General features: G+C 35.8%; 1 protein-coding gene across 3 annotated transcripts; it reads left to right on the top strand.

Annotated features, from left to right (window-relative positions):
* The first annotated feature begins 1,702 nt into the window (after positions 1–1,702).
* On the top strand, positions 1,703–8,745 carry LOC128683826 (zinc carboxypeptidase A 1-like). 3 transcript variants are annotated; one of them, XM_053769790.2, is made up of 7 exons: positions 1,703–2,007; positions 2,675–2,805; positions 2,921–2,999; positions 3,367–3,517; positions 3,927–4,087; positions 4,616–4,769; positions 5,498–5,514. In XM_053769790.2, coding segments are annotated over exons 1-7 (828 nt in total). In that variant the 5' UTR covers positions 1,703–1,857; the 3' UTR covers positions 5,500–5,514. The 3 variants fall into 3 exon arrangements, 2 of the variants coding, with proteins under 2 accessions (XP_053625765.1, XP_053625764.1); XR_008406327.2 differs by lacking the exon at positions 4,616–4,769 and adding an exon at positions 7,026–8,745 and having other exon boundaries at positions 1,704–2,007; positions 5,498–5,700; XM_053769789.2 differs by lacking the exon at positions 5,498–5,514 and having other exon boundaries at positions 4,616–5,303.
* Positions 8,746–19,241: the final 10,496 nt, after the last annotated feature.

Here is a 19,241-nt window from a genome sequence, read left to right as displayed (position 1 = left end):
TATTCGGATCGGAAAGCAAACAAAGTAGCAAATAAATAGTTGTGAATGTAGACATGTTATTACGTTTTATCTTGTGGGGGTATTCAGTCGACTAAGCTTCTGACACGCGGGACCAGTTAAAACTAGCTGTTGCCCACAACTTCGTATGTGAGTAAAAATCCGTTTAATTTAAAATTACCACGTGGTAATTTCAGGAAATCATTAGTGCTCATGCCAAATTTCAGCTTCCTACTCCCAGTAGTTTCGGCTGTACGTTGTCTGTCAGTCACACAGTAACGGAAGAGTTTTCTATATATTGATTTCATGTGTAAACTGATCCTGCACTCAATCTGATAAGCGGGACCACTTATCCGACCCTGCACTCAAACACTAAAATAATAACGTCATATCGTCAACTGATCCCGCGGGTCCAGAATTGATGGGATCAGTCGACGAAATACTCCTCTCCTTGGTACTTACTTGATTCAAAGAGCAGATTTTTCTATTTATGTTGTTTTCAACATGAACAATCCGTAGTTCCATCGATATGTCATGTCATATGATCTATGTACAGAATAAGATACACGGAGAAAGACGTTTTTAGGGAAATTTTTTAACTGTCAAATGACAGTTGCTTGACACGCTCTATTTTTTAACAAGCGTGAAAGCGCAGGAAAACATTGCTATTGCTATTTAGGAATAGCAATGCTAAATAGCAATAGCAATATTTTCCCGAGCTTTCTCTTGCATTATCTTCTCACTTTAGGATAAACCTACTGCTAAAGACTACCCTAAGCCGGCAATGCACATTTAATAAAGGCGCCGCTCCCATCCTGCGAGATGTATTTGTAGCAGACATATTTTATGCCGGCTCCACACAATCGCCGATAAACATTGCGTAATTTGCATGATAGCTTTTATTAACCGTATTGAAAAACCAGCAATGTATACCGAATCCGTCAAAGGCGAACTGCTCTACCATAGCGTGGTTCCGGCATTACATTGATCTCGCTGTCAACTGTCATCTTTTCAATGTAAACTATGTTAGAGGACACGGTGGGGTATAAGTGTTCTATAAACTTTACACATCATTTTCCCTTACGGGATAGACAGAGCCCAGCATAGTTAACGTCGAAAGCCGCGATTATTAATGCCATTTATAAATTTAGGTACATACATATTTACCAGTTTATAAACATCTGAATATCTCCGAATTACATATGCGTCTATCCAAATGTGTCAAGTCGACTCACGGTGACTTATCAGTGCCCTCACCTTTTGAGATTTACAAAGGTCGTCTCGATCCAGTGGAGGTATACCTTTCATTTATCAATGTGGACAGCTCCGGATATTGTAGAAAATGTTGAGTTTATATAGTGTTATATGTAATTCAAAGTGAACTCGTTTTTTGCCACGCATTAATTTATTATTATTTTTAATGAAAATATGAGATGACGGTGAAGCCACGAGGTAACAAGGGTTGAAAAATGAACCTTGACTTCAAAGATGTAACAACAGTATTCTCAAACAGTGTTGACGTCCGACAGGCGGCCGCTCGTAAAAGCGTTGTAAAAGACAATAATATTGTGGTGGAAACGACCTACATTTGAATTGTTCAGATACTTTGTAATAATATGCAGTTAATTTTAAACTATTTAACATTTCAGTCCGATAAAGCGGAGAATTTTTAACATTCATCATAAAGAATGTTCAATTTATAACGCATAACTCGTGTATTTACTTATGTACAACGTCGTGAATTGCTTTAAATTATTCTAAATAAATATATTTGTTAATTATCGTTGTAAATTATATAAAAGTATCAAGTTAGGTAGTTAAAATACACATTATTGTTCGTGGAGTAGTAAAACAGACACAATGTTGTTATTTTTAGTAATATATTTATTTGCACCTTATCAGAACGGTGCCGTTGCAGACTACAAAAGTTATAAAAACTACAAAATTTATGAAATTAATGGAAATATTGACAACATACAAAAACTTATTACAAATTTGACTGCAATTGCTGTAAGTACTTCAGGAAAATTTTCTTAATTTCTGTCACTGTTCTGCAATCAGGAACAATAGTGTATACACAACTACAGTCAATTGAAAGACACTAGTTGTTCGCCGCGACTTGGACCTCGCGAACACAATACATTTTAACAAAATTGTGAATATTTCAAAAACGACTTAACCGATTTGGTGTCCCACGAAATGAAAAATTCTATTGACAGATCCTCCGTACCTTTTAAATTACATAAAAATCAGAGTAACGGTTCAAAAGTTATAAACATACATACAAAAAAATATTTTTACCCCAAGTTGATTTGTACACATCGCTCGTTTCGCTCTCTCGGTCAATTATCACTTTTGATGTATAGTTATTCTAAGAGCGAAATAAAATTATAGAAGCTTGTCACTTCTTCTCTCTCATAGATAGAAAGTGCGATAAATTGGAGATTCTTCTAGACCGCAATGGTTAGCTACGTTTCACTGCGAACATAGTGAAAGGTGTAGTAAACCCATTCTAAGGGTTACTTTCACTAGTGAATTTTGAGGATATTTTAACGATAAGTACGGCATTTTATCTTAACGACAGCGGCGTGCAGATTAACTTTAGTTAATGACAAACTTGACTGGTGCAGTCCTAAGGCCTCTGTAATCAATAAATTTACTTTAATTTATTTAATAGGAAATCCCGTACTATGAAAAGGGGCGGTCGCGCGCAGAAGTGTTGATTGCGCCGGATTTGGTCGAAACATTCTCTACCGCATTAGAACATTATGATTTGCATAAAGAAATTATTATCGAAGACTTCTCAAAGTATGTACTTACTGTGTCCATTAATCTGTTGTAAATTTTCATGAATAGCTTATGCAAATATACAGATAAAAGATTGCTTATTATGTTATTAAAATTCAGTTAATTTATTATTTAGAATCATTGAACACGAAAAACAAGTCTACCGGCGGTCGGGATTACCTTTTTCCTGGAAAGCTTATTACGATGTGGATGATGTAAGTACTTTAAAATATCTATTTACTTAGTTTTGTAGATTTTTTTTCTTTTTAATAATTTTTGTGTGTATTATGTGTCAGTCATTCTGCGTTAACTTTCACCCAATACGTTATATGTGTCATATAACTTCTTCCAACCAATAACTTCTTTGTTATAATCATCATCTTTGACACAATTCTTCCAAGGTAGTTTTACCATTGACGCAAACAGAGGGGGGAGGGGGGCAACCTGTATGTCTACATTGTCTATCTGTTCATCGTGGCTCCTAAATCTATGAAACAATTTTCTCTTCCGTACTTTTATTTAAAATCCTTAGCTCTGGATCTGGAGATTTTTATACAATTGTTTATAACTATCTATTCTTAGATTTACAGCTTCTTAAGGAACATGAGTAACGACTACCCTCAGTGGACCAATGTGGTGGTAGGAGGACAGAGCTATGAGAGTCGAGAGATCCTGGGGTTGCGTATAAATACTCCTACAAGGACAAATAAAAAGATAGTATTCATTGAATCAGGTTGGTCTCTTTTTCATTAAGTTTGCTACTCTTTCACGCAATTTGTACTGGACCGATTGTTATGAAATTTGGTACACGGGTAGAATATAACCTGGAATAACACATATGGTATTTTTTATTCCAAATTTTTCTAGGGCGCAGATTGTACTACATACTTCGATGTTTTTTGTCTGGTATTTTCGCTCGTTTATACACTGGTTAGTAACTAATGGTGGAAAAATTATGCTCATACAAATGACCATTCATGCTCAATATATTATAGTACTCATGCTATTTACTTCGATATACAGATGATATTTTTCATCATTAACTATCACTTTTCGACGAGTTGTATAGAAATCTGTTAATCTGGTTATTCTTAGCAATAACACACTCGATGAGAGTGAGGAAATTAAGTGTATTTACCCAGGTATCCACGCCCGGGAGTGGATCACTCCGGCCACGACGACCTTCTTCATCAACCAACTGCTCACCAGCTCAGACCCGGCCATCACAGCACTCAGAGACAAGTTTGAGTGGCATATCTTCCCCACTATCAACCCTGATGGCTATCATTATAGTTTTAATACGGTATGCATTAATACTAATAATTAATACTTATAATACAGTTCACTTGATATGATTGGACCTGTTCTTGTTGTCAAATACCTGTTGAACTCTGTATAACGTGATGCAACTATATGCGTTTCATCAAGAACTCGGGGAGTTGTGTCGAACGACACCTCTCTCGTCACGACAAAATCCGGGAAATCCTGCATACACTTCGGAGTACATACAAAATCCAATAAGCCCTCCAAACAAATTGGCATTGACTTGGTAACATCGTCATGACGCGAAGTAGTCATTGATAAAATTTCATCTATGGGAAATCGAGCGCCTGTAGAAGACGCCTCGCTTCCAATCCTATATGAAGAGCTATCTGGCTTCAAACTAACGTAGCCGGGCTTAAAATATATGCAACTTTGAAAAATCCATGAGGTTAAATGCTCAACTCGTTCTATTTTTGAAATTTATCCCTGTCAAAGCTTGTCACACCACTAGACGGAAACGTTGAAAAAATGCATTGAGCTAACTAAATACTAAAAATTTTATCCTCAGAATCGCATGTGGAGAAAAACCCGATCAAAATCACCGAATGGATGCTACGGCGCTAACCCCAACCGCAATTGGGATTACAACTGGGGACGTGAGTTATTTTATATATTTTTCAGGTTCACTCACACTCCAATGTCGAAGCTATTCAAGTACTCCTGTAAGGGAAGTTTCCTCATTTTTATGAAAAAAACATGACAAACGCGACCTTCAATTTTAATAGAGTTGCCTAATCTGAGCCCTAGACAGATATGGGTGAAAAAGCATGGCGAAGGCCTTGTCCAGCACTGGGACACCTCACTGTAAGCTAATTAAAAGACATTTTGATCAAACTTGTCACAAAGTGATTAACAAGGAATTAAGGATATGAGCTTCGTCATTTCTGCACAAATATTTAATTGCAGCATGCTTCGTCATCACACAGGTTTTTTTTACAAAAATGACATTTTTGCCACAAGCTTTTATTGTCGTCAAAGAGATCTTATGTCATTTAACGCCTAACACCTGCGTGTGCTGTGAACGGTAGAGGAGTTCCCCTCGTTTGGAGCCGAAACGGGCTGCACCATCTGGTCATACTTATCATAATAATACATTGTCATGGAAACAGAAGAGATGTGGGAAATTTCAACTCAACTGAAAGTAGGAGAAATCTAACTTGCAAGATTTGATTACAGAAAACGGGACAGGGGAAAATTTTTTGGTTCTGAGCATAGTACAATACGTGGCTACACTTGCGAATGTAGAAATGACAAGGATATAATAAAAATATGCAGGTAGTCAAATTATTAAAAATGTTTTAAGTTTCTTGCTATTTAAATCTATCAGGCGTTGTCCTGAACATTATCTAGTTAGTGGAACGAGTGTCCGTAATGTGCATTTCATTTACAGAATATGATGTATCTAGTGATCCATGTGACGAACAGGTTTACGGCGGTTCCAAGGCATTTTCCGAGGTGTAAACCAAAACTTTATCCGAATACATACGCAGTTTGAAGAACCTAACTGCTTACATCACCTTCCATTCATATGCTGGGATGCTTTTAATACCCATATCGGATAGTGTCAAGCCTGTAAGCAATTATGACGACTTGGTAAGTTAGCTATCTCATAATTTATCAATACCATAGAATTGAACAATTGTCTGATAATTAATGATCCCGAAGAATTTATAAAGTGGAGGAAACTGCAATGTGATTAGTTGGTTTCATTTCACTTCGAATAGATTCGATTTTAAAATTTTTTTGCCATCACGAAAAATACACAACGCCGATAAAGAAGTTTTCACTTCAACAAATTTGGACAGCGGGCATGGCCTTTGACGGTGTACAACGTATGTGAACATTTATGAGTTATATTGTTAGAAACATAGAACAAATGTTATGTCTACAAAGTTCACGATAATATGGCGCGACCTGAAAAAACAGTGAGCTTTCACGAAAAGATGTGCGGTAGAAATAACACGAATAAGTTTAGTTTCTTTCTTTTTCATACGTGTTACTGGCCAGTGCCACCAGTATTGTGAATTAAACTTACAACTGTTGTGTTCGCAGTTTAAAAAAATAAATAGAAATATGCAAAAAGAACCTGACTAATGAATATAACGAATGCCAGTCAAATAGAACTAACTTTTAAATTTCTGTGATGTTCTCTTTTTAATTTTTATTGTGTTTAATTTTTATTTATCAATCCTTTATTCATATAATACTAGCTTTTGCTTCGCCCGCATAAGTTATTCTGCGAAAGCGGAACACAAACTTTCACCCTCCATTATAGTGATTTAGGGGTTGATTTTTGAAAAAAAATCTACCCTATGTTTGAACGGGAGCCTATAACTACCTATATGCATACCAAATTTCATCAAAATCGGTCCAGCAGTTTAGCCGTGAAAAGGGAACATAGAGACAGACAGAAAGATTTTCGCATTTATAATATAAGTATAATATAATATCTATATAATGTTATAATATCCGTATTTTAATCAATACGAATTATGTCACTCTGAATACTCAGATCATATTACATTTTTGCCAAGCGGTTCTCATCAGCTAATGACACGTATTAAATATGCGAGTCGCTTGTCTCTTAGTACAATTCACAAGTACAGTCGACAGTAGATCAACTTACCCGAATTCACGACGTATGCGCTGCTACAGGACTTTATGATAGAAGGTAGCTTGACTTGTTATGGACTGTACAGGAAACGGCTCACTACAAAATTTACTAAAAATCCCCTAATTCCATGACATAGAAGCTACTATGAGACAAAATAATGTGCACTATACTGTACTCGCAACCACTAATTGAAGCTTTTCGCATACATTTCCAAGGATTCTATGAAAAACGAAACGCCAGAATTTCGAGATCCTTTCTTTTTTGTAAAATTTTGGAATTTGCATACATAAAGTGTTACTTTTAGGGCTCACACATCCTGGACAGGTCTGCCACCATCGAGAAACCGCTAAATGGGGCCAACGGAACCCTCAAATTTTAGTAGAAGGTAAAGTAGAATTTTGAGCACCTCATTATCTCAAAGATTCTTTTAAACTTTTCGTGAGGAGCGCGGATTAATTAAATTTACTTTAAGAGCTTCTCAGATGTTGGCGGAGTGAGTGAAAACACAAAATGCGTCTGTATTTTTCTCGTGGAATTTCCATTATTGTGGGCGTTGTTTGCCGCATAATTTGAACAGCTTCTACTACGCATCCAATATAGGTTGGGTGGCAACCCAACCTAAAATGTCTTTATGAACGGCCTAGGAAGAACGGCAGTTCTTCCTAGGCCGTTCATACAAGACATTTTAGTAACAAGTATTTTTTTAAATGCCATTTTTGACATTATTTTTATTATCTTGTGACATGTAACGCCTGACATTGAGAAGTTGCCGGGTCTGGAGCCATTCCTACGGTACACAGTACACAATCAGGTCATGCTTATCATAATAATGCATTGTCATGGAAACTGAAGCGACGTGGGAAGTTTCAACTTTGTAGGACAAGGGGAAATTCAACTTGTAAGATTTGATTACAGACAAACATCGGGACAGGTGAAATTAAATAAAAACTTATAAAAATGGCAAGGTTTTGTATTCTTTAAGTACACAAAATATGAAAAATAAACACATGAAATATATTCCTAATGGCCGTTTTTGAAGTCTCACATCATCACACTCAATATAAGAAAACAGATTCGAGGAACAAATCGTACACAAGAAGCGCACTACACATTTACTATGACCTCTGTGGCGTAATGGTCACCACGTCCGTCCGTCTGGAGAGTTTGGGTTCGATTTCCTGTGATCACAAATATTTGTCTGCAGTTATTGGTGTATTATGCCCACGATACATGCTTAGAAGCTTAGTTTGGTTGTTGAGTGTTATCCATTTATTTACATAAGCTAATCCCAGCGTCATCCGAGTTCATATGTTCTGAACGACTTTTACATCGATCCATAAGGAAGCTCCATACTTACTTACATCCTAACTGCAGACATGTGCAACTCGGAATGGGCAGTATTATCGTTATCAGTAATGGCCGCCAATCAAGCACCTCGAATTTGGTCCGAAACCGATCGTCCAAGACGAGAGTAGCTATTAGCTGGACCACACAAAAAAGTAAGTACGGAAGAATGACTCGTCACTTCTTTCCTTTGTATCTGATTTGTTGAAGTTGGGTAGATAATAAGTAGCGAATATTAGCGATAACCAACATTTTACAATGGTACGTCAATTATTTCGCATATGTACTCCTGTATAATCATTTTGTTCACGGTGAAATACGATTAAAGAGATATATTATGAACAGGTAGATTTGGCAACTCGTTTGGTAAATAACTCAAAATTATTAGTGTAGTGTTGTTAATATTTTCCCTCAATTACAGAATTTTAAAGTCGTATTAAACTTACGTTTTAGGTAGATTTATTTTTATGTAAGGAACCCCAATGTAACAATTTATATTTATTAGAAATGCTTTCAAGTGGATAAACTTGAAAGCATTTCTAGTCCATTTGTATACTTCTATCCCTAGTCCATTTATATATTTGCAATTATTTTTGAAAAATTTTCTAAATCAAAAAACTAAGTTAAGCGTTGGAAAATTGATCTAGTAAGAAATCGGCTGAGTAAAGCGGCCTAATTACTAATGCAGAAATTGTATGGAGATTGGATGTCGATGTCAATGTCAAAAACCTAAAACAACGAAAGGCAAATCGCTATGTCGACGAAATGGAGTCTAGCCCTAAGAAGCAGAACTAGTAAACACGTGGTCAAATGATAAGTTCCACTTCTGTACATCTTTATTTTATAGCTATGCTATAACACTAATGTTGTACAGCTGAGCACAAATGGAGCGTGAAACTGTAATTACACTTTGTACACAATGATAGTTTATAGTTTCTGCTCGAAATGTAACCAATCGCTACTACCTCACTGTAGCTTCTGTCAACGTTTAAATATTTATTAATTTGACAGTCAATATATAGAGAAACAAGGAAGAAAATAAAAATATTAGCAAAGTAAATACATGGTGCTTCCAGTAACTTTAAATGCAGAAAAAAATAGTGTTCCAGTGTCTCGGCATTTCTTCTCAGAAATGGTCGTTAAAAAATGCCAGTACTTTGTAGTTTTTCAGAAATATATAATTCAAAATTTGTTTGCAGTTTTTTCGGAAACATATTTTTATATGATAATATATTTACATAATAATTTCTGGAAGGAAAATAAATTACTAAACTTGCACACCTTGGTCTTAACATGGCGGTGTGCAGTTTAGTAATTTATAACAAACAAACAAAAAATTAGCTTGTTTTGCAAAAAAATCTGTCATAATCATTTCTATTGCACAGATAATAAGTCTCAAAAATTTATTTTCCCTCTTAGTCTTAAAGCCAAGAATACACTATAACATTTGACGCGCGACATGTCGCTCTATCTCACTCATTACCATTGATTCGAGTGAAAGAGCACATGTTCGATCTCTCTTATTTTAATTGTAATGAAAAGGAAAGAACGATATGTTTGCACGTCAAATGTTCCCTAATGTATTCGTGGCTTAAAAGTTGTTCACTGCGTGCTTCCTTATCCTGTAAAAATAAAAGCCATTAATAATAATCATTAACGACGTGCCTTAACCATATGTCTAGAAACCCTAAATGGACCTTTTTCAACGGTAATAAAGACGTATTTGCAATAAATTTAGAAATTGTTGATGCGCTGTTGTTGTTGCCGTATAAAACCACACTTTATGAACACTTGATATAATGCTATGATTAAGTTCACGCTTTTCATTAAAATTAAGATTTCATTTGAAGTGATTATTTATTACGATAGCTATATTCATTGAGGAATACTATTTTAGGTAATTAATGTGTTTATTAAACTGTATTGTTTCAAGTAAAAAGGGAGAAAACACATAAAGAAATAGCAAAATTATTGCTAAAAGCATTCTCACCCAGCTAATATTTAGGACCAACAGAGAGAAAAAAGTAACATAAATTTACATAAATATTATTTAATTTTACTTTATTATTTACTAGCTTATGCTCGCGACTTCGCCCGCATGAATTTCTCTGCGAAAGCGGAACAGATATTTTCACCTAGAATTATAAACATTTAAGGGTTTAACTTGCATGCAAAATTTTATCAAAATCTGTCCAACGGTTTAGCCATGAAAGCGGTACAGACAGGCTTTCGCATTTACGATAATTATACAAATTGAAGTCTATGATATGAACTATTAAATAGAGAAAATATCAGTATTACATCGCTTATTCGCCTTGTACAGTAAACAGCACATAAAATTACCCTGCATGAAGCTCTATGACGCGGTAAAAGCGGCGAGTTTGCATTGAATTTGGGTAGGTTAATGTGCTGTTGATGTCGTATACGACATCCACAGAAGGAGAAATCTCAGCATTAAAGTATGCAGTGTATTGTTGATCTTAAGTCATTTTAGTTAGTAACATAGGTACTATGAAATTTTCAAGTAATAAATGTTATGTTTCTAAAAAATCAAAGCATTTATTTTTAAAAAGCGGTAAAAATACGATGGATGAAAAGTTACGTTAATCCGATTCTGATATCGTTTGTTTTTTATCATTTGGCATTTACATATTTTGTGTGTGGCCAGTATTTATAAATATGATATAAAAAGTATAAAGATTGCCAATTCAAAATTCCACTGTTTTTAGCATCTTCTTCATAGTCGTATTCCTCATGGCTGAGGGTCGTGGACATTACGTGGAATTAAACACATACAACAACTTTCTTGGCGTTATTAATGGAGTGGTTTGCCATTGCCTTCTCCATTTTACACACAAGTTAATAAGAATCAACCAGCGTGCACGTTTTCCTTGACAGATTGGTATACACTCATGTGGCACAAGTAGGATTCGAACCTGAGCCCTTTCGATCCAGGCGGGCGTCTTAACCATTACACCACCGCTTCCGTTTCCCTAACAGTTCTAAGAACTAATCTAAATTGGTCCTGTAGACAGACTTTTAATTTTTTTAAACCGAACCCTTTTTCTTTAATTTTCAAAGGTAACTTTGCTCAAAAATCGCTTAATTCAATTTTGTAGATGAAAGCGACAACATATACCCGTAATTTGGTAAATATGACGAGCAAACAGTGTGCACACTGATTGCATCACGGACATGAGAGCGGGTGAATATTTAACCAGATGATTTCCTTGTTTACACTGCGGTAGGGCGGTGCATTCTCACATATTTTGGTAAATTATTAATTCAATGTTGCCTATTGCGCAAATGTTTGTTTTGAATGAATGATTTTCTTTATTGTACAGTACTCAATAATTATGAAACAGCTTTGGCTTACTAGCGCCCCGGGGCTTATCTCCTGTAGGAATTTCTGGATAAAAACTTCCCTATGTGTTATTCCAGGTTATTTTCTACATGTGTATCAAATTTCATAACAATCGGTCCAATTGATAATGCGTGAAGAGGTAAGAAACAAACAAACTTACTTTCGCATTTGTAATAAAAAAAATTGCAAAATCCCCAATTAATTGTTGGGGATTTTGCTAAATCAATAAATCTCTCTCTCTGATCTGAGCGTTGTTTGACGATACTTGATGATTCACCTTCAAACACGAACGCAGACATCTAAATGTGCACATGAACAACGCCATCGCGCTAACAGTTCTCCATCATATTAATTTGCCTCAAAGTGTACGTACTAGGAAATCCCATTTATTTTGTTTGAAGTGTACGATGAAGTGTACTCAATTTCACGGTGTACGTGAAACTTAGCACGATACGCGGTGCCTATTATATGCAAGGCAGCAAATAAACAGCTCTAAAGTTCACAGTGGTCGAGTAAATGTGGCAGTAATTCTTGCAATTCAGGTAAAATTAATTAAATCAGGGTTGGCAACGCGCTAGTGACACCCTTGGAAAAGCAATTGTCCGCAGGCTCCGGTGATCAATTCAGATCAGGCGGGCCGTATGCCTGTTTGCCTGCTGCATAGTAATAAAAAAATCGAAATGTAGAAAAAAAGTTCAGCTCGGAATATTTGTGGCTGAAGGTACCTAAATACGATCAGACAGAGAGAGAAAGGGATTTTTCATTTCTCTTTCTCTCTGGTACGTTTATGTGCACGCATGGTGAATCTCTGTGTTGGCTTAAAGTTTCGATAAACATTGCTTTGGTCTCACATATGTCAATGTCATGCATAGTTCTGATTAAAAGATTTAAGAAGATTAAAATTAGGGTGATGAAAATATGCGGCTTCTTGCTTATTTCCTTTATTATATCTGGGAAGTATTTTTTCTACTAGTATTGCTGCAAATCAGTTATCTCTTTCGTGCTTAATTATGTTTATACCATGTATAACAAAATTGCTTTTATATTAATAAAAGTCAGATCTCACTTGTGTGTTGATATGTGACAGCGATGCTATTTATATAAACTCAATACGTTAAAGCTATATATATGAAATTATTAGTGCTAACCGCGGCCTTCAATTAACTCGCCCAATGTGCAGTGTATTCTTAAAGCCCTATTATTATCAAAATACCATAAACACCAATTTCTTTCATATGAAAATGAATGATTTGTTTCTTTTTTATGCTGGAACTCTCATCGGAAGTTCTAAAGTAAGGCACTTATGCGCAGTTAAGTAACGATAAGAGAGGTTTTATGAACCAATAAGACTTTTGACATTTGAATCTTTCACTCGGAAGTTAGAAAGAAAAAATGTGTTTCAATTGGGAAATATCGAATTGTTTATAAGATTCGTGCTCCTCTAAAGAGGAAATTAGATGCATGAATGCTAATGTTTAAAACTAAGATTTGAGTGTAATCGTTTTTAAAATAGATACGTATCGTATAGTGGTGGCTACAGCATTGTTGTTTATAGGGGTAACAACGTGAAGAATTTCTATCAGTTCAGAAGATGTTGAAGTAAGGTAAAACTTGAGTGCCGTGGTAACTTATATTAAGTAAAAGTTATATATGTATAATAATGATTTATCCCCCTTATCCTATGGATTTTATCATAATGATAAATTTTTTGACGTTCATTATAATAATACGACCTCGGTGGCGCCGTAGTAAAATTCTTGCCACTGAACCGAGAGGTCCCGGGTTCAATCCCCGGACGGGTCATGATGGAAAATGATCTTTTTCTGATTGGCCCGGGTCTTGGATGTTTATCTATATATGTATTTGTTATAAAATGTATAGTTCGTTGAGTTAGTATCCCATAACACAAATCTCGAACTTAATTTGGGGCTAGCTCAATTGTTGTAATATATTTATTTAATATTTTAGCCTATTCTGTAAGGAACTACATTATGCGAGTAATATTATAATGTACTGCACAATTTCAAAAGAAATTAATTGAGAGTCGTGTATGAATAAACAGGATAAAACACTCAAAAAAATTGATTTTGAATCTATGTACACAGTCAACAGCTAACCAACACATCAAGCTACCCAAATTCATAGCAATCCCGCCGCTATTATCGCGCCATAAAGGTTCATGCAGGGTGACTTAATTTGCTGTAGACTGTATACTAATGCGATTCACACATAACGCTGTGTGTCACTGAGGCACCATACACTATTCTTTCAAGCGAAAGCACGACGTACGTTGGGTCGCGCGGGCGCACAGTGTGAAAATGGCCTTATAAATAAAATAAAAAAATAATGAAAAGATAAAATTCATCCACAAAGTTACTACTACTCATAACTTTAAAACACCAATCACAAATCAGTATCAACGGATCGGCAGCCCACTGCGCTGAAACCTGAATATTGCGTCATAAATTATGCCTGTGATGTCAGTAGGTAGTTTTTAAATCCCGCATATATTTTCATAGCGCAATTGGCGAGCTCAGCACATCCTGATTTATACCGCTATCGAGCAATTGTACAATTTTAAAAGGCTACATATATTATTACTTTTCGCCTCCTTTTTTGTTTGTACGTGCGTGAATATTTTTCTTGTAACAAATATTCAGGTTTGTCATCCCGTCTCGGATTCTTCCGCACAAAACTACAGTAAATTATCAGTAATAATCCATAATTGGGAATTACACTATCTATTGGTGAAAACCGCATACAAAAATCACGACAGACGCGACAGGGGGACTTCCTTTTATAATATTTAAGGATTTGGTTGGTTATCTAAGAAAGTATAAGAATTAATCGCAATTCCAAATGGAAATCGAGTAATGTCTAAACAGGAAAAAAATGTTTTTTTTTTTTAAATCAAATGCCAAATAGTCTAGTTAATATGTTGACATGAAGCATAGATAAAAAGCAAAAAGGCAAATTCCGGGCAGAATATGATTTACAACGAAATTTTGATCCCACATAGAAATTTAGGTCCCAAGGCCTAAATTTCTTGATATAATAATCCGCTTACGATAAATACACCCTTATAGCTCGCAAAAGATGCCTTCAATTTTTCGTATCAATGAATAATATCCTAATCTTGTTAGAACGAAAATAAAATAAGGATTTTGATGCATCAAGTTTTACTTTTGTGATATGATTTCTTGTCCAATAAATTTATTATCTTAACAAAATGTATACCTAATTATCCAGAGATAGGTATGTTTCAACAATCGTGAATATAGTTACGAATACAAATATGGTACTCCTGCAATTATCTGTCATGTTTCGTATAGGAAGACTGCAGCGAATCCGCGACTGTACCTACGAGTACATCTCACAAAATCTTACCTACTTTCTGTGAGTCGTTTAGAAATGTGAACGCAGCTACCACAACGTACTCTTCACTTGTTACTGTCGGTCAAATTATAAAACTACGCCATTTATCGTTTTACAAAACTCTGTATTTTATTACCACCTTAATTTATCAGTTATTCATTCCATTTGCGCCACTCTGCTGATCGTCAGTTAATGATATATGCGGCGACCTTAAACACTTTTACAAATTTGATGTTGATTGGTATGAGGTAATAGAAATGATAATTATTCATAATATTTTGTCTTCTTAGCACAATCACGAGCGTAGTGTTTCAAGGCCACAAATTATTTTGGTATTTAGGATGTCATTTCAGAAAATTAAATGTTATTCTTCTTTAGTGTTGACTGGATTCTGGTATCACAGCTAGATACTTACAACCAAGTTGTATGCACCTCATTGGTGACTCCCACAGTACATATGTCATAGAATTTCAAGAAGTGGGCCCTAAGACCACACGCGCATTTTTTATTTGCTTCAAAAAGAAGCCATACTTAATAGTGTAGTCGTTATACGTTTTTTGCTATCAAACATAGGGGCTGCTCTGAGTTCAGAAAAGACAAACAATCTAACAAAGAATGGTGACCTTTTTTCCTCGTAGAGTATACTTTTATTACCAATCGATATATTTTTTGTTGACTCCCATATTAGCAGCATTGATGGATTGTTGTTTGGTAAAGTCTCTCGCCATATTAATAAGATTTTTTAATCTAGAAAACCCAACTACGCTGGTCCTAAACAATATCTCACTAGAGGCTTACCATTATTGTTCCTTACATACATGTACGTACATATATGTAACCGCGTGTCTTGTCACCAGTGGTCGTTTCGAAATATCTTTTTCGAGAAATTAATACCTATATACAATTTGACGTGAAAAGTCAAGTGAAAGTCTAATTTCAGAATAAATGATAGATTTGGCGCGTAATTCGTAGGTATTATATATTGTCTGTGACGGAGAGGTCTTAACGAGTCATTAACCTGTCACGTTGAGTGAGCTTATGCTAATCTCTGATTGAGTAATGGTTGAATGCTGCTTTGCTAGCGTCACAGAGTTAGCTACGTCGGATGCATCAATGAGCTGATATGCATTTCTCAAATTAGCCGACTCATGCGGTAGCTCGGGAATGAGAGAGATTAATATATGTTTTTTTTTTATAATTTCCCGGTTCCAACCTCAACTGTTATGCGTCGGAGCCCTAGGTTCGCTTTCCTAGTTTTTTCATTGGCACCAATAAAATAGTGCTCATACCATAAATCCATAAAATGTACCTAGGCTTGATGACTTTTTGTAATTTAAATATATCAAAAGTAAAAAAAAATAATCATTGAGGCTTAGTTGCACCAGTCAACTTTGACTTTGACACGCTGCTTACGTTTCGACAAAATGGCGTGACTGCGAATTCTGCGCAGGTTAAAGTTAACGTCGAAGTTGACTGGTGCAACACACTCTTAATCACGGTCAAGTAATGAAACTTATTATAATTTCTTACGGCTTATAATTTAGTTTTAACTCACCTTAAAGTAAGCGAGTTTTATTTAAAGGCGGAATGATATAATTCTAAGGTGGAATGATATATCAAAGGATTTACACATATGCCCCAAGATCGGGCCGCCATAAATTTGGTCCTAACCAGGGAATAAAATTCAAAATCGAAACTAATGCGGGTTCAATGCCATAGATCTTCCAGAATTTGGCGGCGGCAGAGAAAAATATATTTTTACGCGAGTGCTCAAAAACGAGTGATATTTGAGATTTGTTTTATGTCAAGAATTACAATACCTTGCAGTCAGATTAATCGATCCAAATAAAAAGTTCATGTAGTCCGATCGGTCGGACAAAGGAAATCGAACGACGTTGCCCAGAGCGCAATTTACATGTAACCAAAATTATGACGGGTTTTATGAAAAAAAAATAGCATTTTTATTGATACTTGCAAACCAGATATTGCGTCATGAAAAGTTATATCCTTTAGCCACTGGACCACGGTTTTCGACACACTATTCCATATTTTATTATTCACCGAATGAGGTGCTCCAAATTTTATCAGCAGCTCTAGTTTTTTGACGTCTCTTATAGGCAATAGGGTACACAGTTGACAAGGTCAGAGAATTGTATAATTTAGGTTAAATTAGGATATTTAGAATCATTATCATAATTTATAGACTGTAACATACATTCATAAACTGTGTCATTTACTATGGAACGTTTGGACGAGTCCAAATTATGTGTGATTTTTTTTGTCATATGTTTGAAAGTATTGTCATTATCACACATAAAAATTTGTTAGCTAGCTTATTGTGTTCTCCTGTCCATGGGACTTACGTCGAATCTCCATGCAATATTTGCATTGTCCGTTGTCGGACGGCAAAACAACGGAACACGACGACGGAGTAATTTGGCCCTAAGATAGGGTCATATCTACATCTACAGAATATAGGAATTCTAGAGAGAATGTTACGCCACAAGATTGTAATAGAAATGGCACCATTTATTCCAACGTGGATCTGCAGGTATCCTGGAATTACCCAGCATTAACTTCGTCAATTAATGAACCTTATTAGAGAATTGATTGTGGTTTAGAAACTCTACAACAAGAACCTACAGGGTTCATCGGCCAAGTGCGATTTCGGAGTCGCGTACGAAGGTTCCGTACGATTATCTATAATAAATAACCGTCCAAGTTCGGGTCAACCAAACAACCAATGAAATGCGAGTCAGATTTACTGACAGAGAGTTCCGTACATGCCACCTGTTTTGTTCGAAGTTTTATAGTAGAATACAGTTGGTCGACTGTTACTCGTAAACTTATAAAGCCAATTTAGGCGTAATGGTTTTCGTTCTAATTTTGTTATTTTTGAATACTAATGCTGTAACATTTGAATTTCTAACAACAACCGCTTCGTACTTGACTCTAAAACTGGTCCTTTAAAACTTAACAACTTACGAACGGTTTACTAAATCAAAAAACGGTCTATTTATACCTGTAATAATTTTAGAAGATCTATCCAAAAACACCTCACACGTATGGAAAGATAAAAAAAATTATTACCACTTCACGTTTGAGCTAGACGGCGGACGGACGGACAGACAGACATGGCGAAACTATAAGAGTTCCTTGTTTTTAGAACTACGGAACCCTAAAATCGAGCAAAAATATGGCTCCCATAAAACATACGGAACCTTTCGTATTTTTTAGCATTTGTTGTAATAGCGGCAATAGAAATACATAATCTGTGAAAATTTCAACATACATATATGTAACGGTTGACAGACGGACGGACGGACAGCGAAGTCTTGCTAACGTTTTACACTTTGGGCACGGAACCCTAAAAGTAAACTCTTGAAAACAATTAGAATTTAATTACAAAACTGTGTGCTGTATTACAGTTTTATTTTCAGCTACTTCTCGAAAGTTCTCCACTTGTTTGCTACTTCAGTTTGAACAATGACTTAAATTGCCTCATTTCAACCCCAAAAATTACTAACTATTGTAATTTGAGTCACTGAATGGCCCAAGATTGGTACACTTTTGACTTCTTATAATTAGTTTCAAAGTCGCATTTGTTATGATTGAATATTTAAGTTGGACCTGAAAAACAATTAAGGACAACAGCGACTAATTTGTGAACTTCGAAATTGTATTATTTGGTTCTGACTGTGGGGACGGTGGTGGTGTAATGGTTAAGATGCCCGCCTGCCGCCTGTGGATCGAAAGATCTCAGGTTCGTATCCTACTCGTGCCATATGAGTTTGTATACCAATCTGACTCTTGTTTTCATTGACAACCACTTGCTTCCGGTAAAGGAAAACATCGCGAGGAAACCTGCACACTGGTGGACAGTTTAATTCACTAGTGTGTATGCGATTACCTGCCACTAGGTGGCGGTAAGTAGTCGTAAAAAACACGTCAGAATTTAGGAGACTAGAATAAAATCTGACACCAGTGTTAGCAATGTGTTAGACCCCGTCTGCTTCAGGTGAAGGAAACCATCGTGAAGAAACCTGCATTCTAGTCGATAATTTATCATCTAGTGTGTGAAATGGATAACTAAAGTATGGAATGGCAAACTGCTCCATTAATATTACCGTTATGTGTGCTTAATTTCACTTGATGACCAGCAACCCTCAGTCATGAGGAATACGTCTGAAGAAAGAGGAGGAATGACGATTTTATCGAATACCAGCTTTCTGCCCGCGGCTTCTCCTGCGTAAATTTTACACGGGAACAGTTATTTTACCGGGATGAAAGGTAAACTATGTCCTTCTAAAAACTTCAAAATACGTATATTTATGCAATTTCAAGAAGACTGGTGGAGTAATAGAACGTGAAGTGCTGACAAACATACTTTTGCATTTATAATGTTAGGATTAGGATTAACACTTCACCGTCGATATG

This window comes from Plodia interpunctella, chromosome 3 (genome assembly GCF_027563975.2).
Source record: "Plodia interpunctella isolate USDA-ARS_2022_Savannah chromosome 3, ilPloInte3.2, whole genome shotgun sequence".
NCBI classification, from domain to species: Eukaryota; Metazoa; Arthropoda; class Insecta; order Lepidoptera; family Pyralidae; genus Plodia; species Plodia interpunctella.
This window is presented reverse-complemented; position numbering and strand designations above follow the sequence as displayed.

Excerpts from the sequence above, each read along its gene's own strand:
- LOC128683826 (XM_053769789.2), top strand. The coding sequence starts at position 1,858 with ATGTTGTTATTTTTAGTAATATATTTATTTGCACCTTATCAGAACGGT. Across the intron at positions 2,806-2,920 it reads ATTATCGAAGACTTCTCAAA|AATCATTGAACACGAAAAAC; the intron begins GTATGTACTTAC and ends TTTATTATTTAG. Across the intron at positions 3,000-3,366 it reads CTTATTACGATGTGGATGAT|ATTTACAGCTTCTTAAGGAA; the intron begins GTAAGTACTTTA and ends ATCTATTCTTAG.